At 42.8% G+C, this 7,626-nt stretch overlaps 1 protein-coding gene across 1 annotated transcript; it reads left to right on the forward strand.

The window, feature by feature from the left end:
* The first annotated feature begins 4,475 nt into the window (after positions 1-4,475).
* LOC127309045 (uncharacterized) lies at positions 4,476-7,011 on the forward strand. Its single transcript, XM_051340027.2, has 4 exons — positions 4,476-4,993; positions 5,092-6,318; positions 6,429-6,547; positions 6,624-7,011. The coding sequence occupies exons 1-4, from the start codon at positions 4,483-4,485 to the stop codon at positions 6,993-6,995; spliced, it is 2,229 nt and encodes a 742-aa protein (XP_051195987.1). The 5' UTR covers positions 4,476-4,482; the 3' UTR covers positions 6,996-7,011.
* Positions 7,012-7,626: the final 615 nt, after the last annotated feature.

The raw sequence follows: 7,626 nt of genomic DNA on the forward strand, positions 1-7,626 counted from the left end.
TAGCAACAGTAAATAAAGCAAACTAGATAAAGTAAATGCAAGTAACTAATTTTTTTGTGTTTTTGATATAGCAAACAAGATAGCAAATAAAGTAAAACTAGCAACTAATTTTTTTGTATTTTGATTTAGTACAGCAAACAAAGTAGTAAATAAAATAAAGCAAGACAAAAACAAAGTAAAGAGATTGCGATGTGGAGACTCCCCTTGCAGCGTGTCTTGATTTCCCCGGCAACGGCGCCAGAAAATAGTCTTGATACGCGTACAGCACGCGACCGTTGGGAACCCCAAGAGGAAGGTGTGATGCGTACAGCGGCAAGTTTTCCCTCAGTATGAAACCAAGGTTTAATCGAACCAGTAGGAGTCAAGAAGCATGTTGAAGGTTGATGGCGGCGAGATGTAGTGCGGCGCAACACCAGGGATTCCGGCGCCAATGTGGAACCTGCACAACACAAACCAAGTACTTTGTCCCAACGTAACAGTGAGGTTGTCAATCTCACCGGCTTGTTGTAACAAAGGATTAGATGTATAGTGTGGATGATGATTGTTTGCAGAGAACAGTAGAACAAGTATTGCAGTAGATTGTATTTCAGTTGTAGAGAATGGACCGGGGTCCACAGTTTACTAGTGGTGTCCCTCCCATAAGATAAATAGCATGTTGGGTGAACAAATTACAGTTGGGCAATTGACAAATAGAGAGGGCATGACCATGCACATACATATTATGATGAGTATAGTGAGATTTAATTGGGCATTACGACAAAGTACATAGACCGCTATCCAGCATGCATCTATGCCTAAAAAGTCCACCTTCAGGTTATCATCCGAACCCCTTCCAGTATTAAGTTGCTAACAACAGACAATTGCATTAAGTATTGCGCGTAATGTAATCAATAACTACATCCTCGGACATAGCATCAATGTTTTATCCCTAGTGGCAACAACACATCCATAACCTTAGGGGTTCTTGTCACTCCCCCAGATTCACGGAGACATGAACCCACTATCGAGCATAAATACTCCCTCTTGGAGTTACAAGCATCAACTTGGCCAGAGCATCTACTAGTAACGGAGAGCATGCAAGATCATAAACAACACATAGATATAAATTGATAATCAACATAACATGGTATTCCCTATTCATCGGATCCCAACAAACACAACATATAGCATTACAGATAGATGACCTTGATCATGTTCGGCAGCTCACAAGACCCGAAAATTAAGCACAATGAGGAGAAGACAACCATCTAGCTACTGCTATGGACCCATAGTCCAGGGGTAGACTACTCACTCATCACTCCGGAGGTGACCATGGCGGCGTAGAGTCCTCCGGGAGATGAATCCCCTCTCCGGCAGGGTGCCGGAGGCGATCTCCTGAATCCCCCGAGATGGGATTAGCGGCGGCGGCGTCTCTGGAAGGTTTTCCGTATCGTGGCTCTCGGTGCTGGGGGTTTCGCGATGAAGGCTATTTGTCGGCGGAAGGGCAGGTCAGGGGCGTCACGAGGGGCCCAGGAGACAGGTCGGTGCGGCCAAGACCTGGGTCGCGCCGCCCTACCTTCTGGCCGCCTCGTGGCCCCACTTCGTTGACTCTTCGGTCTTCTGGAAGCTTCGTGTGAAAATAGGCCCTTGGGCGTTGATTTCGTCCAATTCCGAGAATATTTCCTTACTAGGATTTCTGAAACCAAAAACAACAGAAAATAGCAACTGGCTCTTTGGCATCTCGTTAATAGGTTAGTTCCAGAAAATGCATAAATATGACATAAAGTATGCATAAAACATGCCGATATCATCAATAATGTGGCATGGAACATAAGAAATTATCGATACGTCGGAGACGTATCACCCCCTCGTCAGCCCCCCTGACCTACCCTTCCGGCTACTTATAGCCTTCGTCGAGAAAACCCCAGTACCGAGAGCCACGATACGGAAAACCTTCCAGAGACGCCGCCGCCGCCAATCCCATCTCGGGGGATTCAGGAGATCGCCTCTGGCACCCTGCCGGAGAGGGGAATCATCTCCCGGAGGACTCTTCATCGCCATGATCGCCTCCGGAGTAATGTGTGAGTAGTTCACCCCTGGACTATGGGTCCATAGCAGTAGCTAGATGGTTGTCTTCTCCACATTGTGCTATCATTGTTCGATCTTGTGAGCTGCCTAACATGATCAAGATCATCTATTTGTAATGCTACATGTTGCGTTTGTTGGGATCCGATGAATATGGAATACTATGTTATGTTGATTATCAATCTATCATCTATGTGTTGTTTATGATCTTGCATGCTCTCCGTTGCTAGTAGAGGCTCTGGCCAAGTCGTTACATGTAACTCCAAGACGGTGTATTTATGCTCGATAGTGGGTTCATGCCTCCATTAAATCTGGGACAGTGACAGAAAGTTCTAAGGTTGTGGATGTGCTGTTGCCACTAGGGATAAAACATCAATGCTATGTCTAAGGATATTTGTGTTGATTACATTACGCACCATACTTAATGCAATTGTCTGTTGTTTGCAACTTAATACTGGAAGGGGTGCGGACGCTAACCCGAAGGTGGACTTTTTAGGCATAGATGCATGCTGGATAGCGGTCTATGTACTTTGTCTTAATGCCCAATTGAATTGCACACTACTCATCATAACATGTATGTGCATTGTCATGCCATCTTTATTTGTCAATTGCCCAACTGTAATTTGTTCACCCAACATGCTATTTCTTATTGGAGAGACACCACTAGTGAACTGTGGAACCCGGTCCATTCTTTTACATTGAATACAATCTACTGCAATACTTGTTCTTACTGTTCTCTGCAAACATCATCATCCACACTATACATCTAATCCTTTGTTACAGCAAGCCGGTGAGATTGACAACCTCACTTTCACGTTGGGGCAAAGTATTTTGGTTGTGTTGTGCAGGTTCCACGTTGGCGCCGGAATCCCTGGTGTTGCGCCGCACTACACTCCGCCACCATCAACCTTCAACGTGCTTCTTGACTCCTACTGGTTCGATAAACCTTGGTTTCTTACTAAGGGAAATTTGCTGTTGTACGCATCACACCTTCCTCTTGGGGTTGCCAACGGACGCGTGTTCAAGGTTGGAAAAAGCGTAATAAGGCGTACGCCTCCGCGCGCCGAAGCGCTCCGCGACGTCCCATCGCCTGGCTTTGGTCCTAAGCGGTACTGTAGGCGGGCCGATCGCTTCAGCGGATAAGGGCGTACGCCTAGGCGCGAGGAAGCGAGGCAAAGCGGCGAGGAGGCGGAGCTCAGCGGTCTGGAAACGAAGCCGCAAGATTTCTGTGAGAAGATGAAATCAGGCGCGACAATAACGGCAAAATTGGGAGTAGATTGCGGCAAGACGGCGAGGGAATTTCGGGAATCCTTCCTGCAATATAAGGCGGAAAGGAGCCAGACCAATCTAGGTTTTGGAGCAACACGGAACGGTGGCGGCTTGAGCTTTTCCATCCTCGTTTCGTCCTCCGGCCGCCAGATCGGCGAGCTTCTTCTCGTCACCCGGCTCTTCCCCTTCGTCTCTTCGTCATCGCCTGGAGCCTCTTCGTTTGAGGTGAGATGTCCTCCGTTCGGTCTCTTCTGGTGTTTTTGCTATGCGTGTGTGCCATCTCGAGTCAGCATTACAAGTTGATTTTCTAGATGTACCGATAGTGACCCCCCACCACTGGATTGCTAGTTCGGTTCTAATCTATCCCATAATCTGTAGCAATTTTGGCACAAGATTATGCTTATTGATTCGGACATTATACTGATCTGACTGTAGTTTATAGCCCTCCGTTCAGTTTTCTGCCTTCGATGGTTCTCCCCAGCGGATCTGTACAAAAGATAAAATATTATGAATTCTATCACTACTAGTCGTAGTAAATATTTTGAACCAAGCAAAATAAAGGAGACCTTCTTCCTCATAAGAAGTAGAGACACGCTGAAACTACATGCCCTGTAATTTACAAACTTCCATGCTCTGTAATTTGAGGATATTCCCTTCAGTTTTTAGTTCCAAACCAGTCACAAACTTTTGCTCTTCTACATGCACGGGTGGTCTCAAACAATCTGGTACTAATTAAGATCTGCTCCAGCCATATTAGAAAAAAATTAATACTAGGTGTTTTCCAAAGTACACAAGGCCATGCTTTTTAAGCAACGTATATTTACTAGTACGATATGTATAGGTTATCTTTTCATTATTCTCAGTACAATGCAAATATCCAAACTGCTTGTGCTGAATATGCAGTCCTGCTTTTGGCTAGAGAGAATTGCTCTGTTCCACTTGTCTTACCAAGTTGATGAAATTTTACTAGTAAGAATTATGTTTTTCTGTTCCGTTCCTTGTGTGTCTGAGAAGAATGCAGCATGGCTACTTGTGTGTTGTTGTCAATTACTTGACTTCAATAACTTTTGGCTCTTCTTTTGTGCATTATCAATGTCAATTACTGAACTATTGCTTGTTGTTTGCTTGAGTATTTGTAGGATGTCTGAGATGAATGCTACAACATCGCAGCAACAAAATGTTCTTAAGAGGAAGTCCGATGATGTAGGATGGGAGTATGGGAGTCTAATTGATCCTTCCAATCTGGATAAAGTGAAGTGTATGTTTTGCAACCATGTGAGCACTGGAGGTATTTATCGTTTGAAGCAGCATGTGGGTCATGTTAGTAATGCTGTGGCAAAATGCAAGAAAAGCTCACAGGAAGCTAAAGACAAGTGCAAGAAATCTCTCGAGGAGGCATCTAAGAAGAGAAGGGAAAAGACTATCCGTGAGCTAGAGCTTAGAGATAGTGTGAATATTTCTGGTGTTGGGGATGAAGAAGTTAATATTGTTGGAAGATCGGAACCACACAAGTTAGGTCCGCTTGACAAGTGGACACGTCCAATTGATCCTAAATTAACTCAAGCTGAAGCCCTGCATCAACAGAAGATAAACAAGGAACTTTGGAAAAAGAAAACTCATGAAGTGCAACAATATGTGGCTAGATGGATGTACAATCATGGTAATTATTTCTATCCCCACTTACATTTGTTATTCGCTACTTTGCAATTTTAACTATTAATTTGTATGTTACTAATCTTGTTTGTATTGTATTTGCAGCTATACCATTCAATGCTTGTGATAACGATGATTTCAAGTTAATGTGCGAGGCCATTGGGAGATTTGGCCCCGGATTTGAGCCACCTTCTAAACATGACCTTAGGGAGACTTTGCTTACTGAGGAGCATGCAAGAGTGAAGAGTTTACTGCAGGAACGTGATGCTGAAAAGATGAAGAATGGCTGCTCCATAATGACTGATGCTTGGTCAGATAGGAAGAGGAGAAGCATAATGAATTTGTGCACAAATTGTGCGGATGGATCAAGTTTTCTCAGGTCAAAGGAGATGTCGGCTGTATCCCACACGAGTGAAGTAATATTTCAACTAGTGGATGAAGGAATTGAGGAAATAGGCCCGGAACATGTGGTGCAAGTAGTGACTGACAATGCCTCGAACAATATGGGAGCAAAGAAGATACTGTTGGAGAAGAGGCCAAACATGTTTTGGAGCTCTTGTGCCACACACACCATCAACTTGATGCTGCAAGGAATTGGAAACCTTCCAAGGTTCATGAAAGTAATTGACAAAGCAAAAGCATTCACTATCTTTGTCTATGGGCACACACGGACCTTGGACTGCATGCGCCACTTCTCTTCAGGGAAAGAGATCATAAGGCCAGGGGTCACTAGATTTGCTTCCGCTTATCTAACATTGGAAAGCCTTCTGGACAAGAAGGATCAACTAAGGAAGATGGTGGTTGATGGTAGATGGGATAGTCTGAGAGAAGTTAAATCAAAAAATGGTAAGGCGGCAACAGCCACGATTATGAGCATGGCTTTTTGGAAAGATGTGAAGCTTTGCTTGAATGTTTCTGAGCCTTTGGTGAAAGTCCTTCGTATGGTTGATGGGGATGTCAAGCCATCTATGGGTTTTGTTTATGGAGAAATAGTTAAGGCAAAGAAAGAGATCAAGGAAGTGTATGGCAATGTGGCATCCCGTTACAAAGATGTGATTGTAGTTGTTGAGAAAAAGATGAAAGATCGACTTGATTCTCCATTGCACTTGGCTGCATACTTGCTGAATCCTTATTATAGTTATGCTGATACTAACATATTTGATGATGGCACAATAACTGAAGGGTTCATCAGTTGCGTCGAGACCTTTTATCACGGTGATGATTCCAAGCAAGATCAAGCTGTCAATGTGGAATTGAGGAAATTCCAGAATAGAGAAGGATCATTTGCAAAAAAGCTCGCGAGGACGTGTCAAAACTTTGAATATAATGCAGGTGTGTATTATGATTATGTGGCGGTCTAATCTATGCAATATATATTTAAACTTTCGTAGCTTGCCATCTTATTTGTTTGGCTGATTCTTTTTCTCTACTCTCATTCCTAGCATCTTGGTGGAAGCTCTACGGAAATGAAGTGCCAACTCTACAGAGGATGGCTATGAGAATCCTCTCATTGACCTCAGGTGCTTCAGCTTGTGAAAGGAATTGGAGTACCTTCGAAAATGTTAGTCCCTAACTCTCTAATCTCAAGTTTCAGTTTGTAAATCATGTCAAATTAAATATCATGTTTTCTGTTGTAGATTCATACAAAGAAAAGAAATAGGCTGACTACAGGACGCCTAAACGATCTATCTTTCATAAAATTTAATTCAAGAATGATGGCCAAGAAACAGATGATCAAGGAAAAGAAGATTGCTGATGTCCTCTTTTCTACTGAAACTACTGAAGCTCAAGGTTTTCTTTTTGAGGGAGGAGATGATTGTGCTGTGGTCATCTATAGGGACGAGGATGAGGAAGAGATGGATAGTACAGTACCAATGGAAGTTGATGAACAACTTGAGCCACGTAGAAGTGCAAGACTAAGACAACTTTATGAAGCTGAGGAATTTGATTCTGAAGAAGAAGAGTTTGATGATGAGGAAGAGAAGCATTCAGATGATGCAGATGACTAATGAGGAGATCGTGCATGAGCTTGTTTTTACAACTACTTAAGTTACACCATGTCTTTCTTTTATGTGTCGAACTGCCACGTCTCACGTGTGAACCTGTGTGGAACTGTTACTTTCGAGCTTAGTGTGTATGGCGCCCATGTGCTATTATACGTTTTACTTCTTTCTTAATATATATCTAGCAAATTAATACTAGCTCCAGGTATGAGTACTATATTGTGTACGGGACTTGCATTGGTTATATTAGACTATGTGCTGGTGTGATTTGTCTTATAATTTGTGTGGTCGCTGAAAGTACAAATAAATTGTTTCACACTCTACATTGGTTTGACAAAAAAAGTTTTATAGAACATGTCAGGACAAGTGCCACCCATTCACAAACGTAGATGTTTTTTTGGTAAATACTAACATCTGTAGTACTGCCTTCGAAAACAACTTCTCTAATAGTGTGCTAATACCAGTTATGCACGTTGTCGTGGGGAATTTGACGATATATTAATTGACATCCATTACACCATTTCGAGCAAAATATGAATATTTGTTTAAGTAGTCGAAAGAAGGTTATTATCAATCCACAACGCATCTAAAAAAATTAAAATCATATCATGATGTCTTTCGCTAACTTGAAATAGTG

The sequence above is a fragment of the Lolium perenne genome, chromosome 6, assembly GCF_019359855.2.
Source record: "Lolium perenne isolate Kyuss_39 chromosome 6, Kyuss_2.0, whole genome shotgun sequence".
Classification (NCBI taxonomy): Eukaryota; Viridiplantae; Streptophyta; class Magnoliopsida; order Poales; family Poaceae; genus Lolium; species Lolium perenne.

Excerpts from the sequence above, each read along its gene's own strand:
- LOC127309045 (XM_051340027.2), top strand. The coding sequence starts at position 4,483 with ATGAATGCTACAACATCGCAGCAACAAAATGTTCTTAAGAGGAAGTCC. Across the intron at positions 6,319-6,428 it reads AAACTTTGAATATAATGCAG|CATCTTGGTGGAAGCTCTAC; the intron begins GTGTGTATTATG and ends TCTCATTCCTAG. Across the intron at positions 6,548-6,623 it reads ATTGGAGTACCTTCGAAAAT|ATTCATACAAAGAAAAGAAA; the intron begins GTTAGTCCCTAA and ends TTTCTGTTGTAG.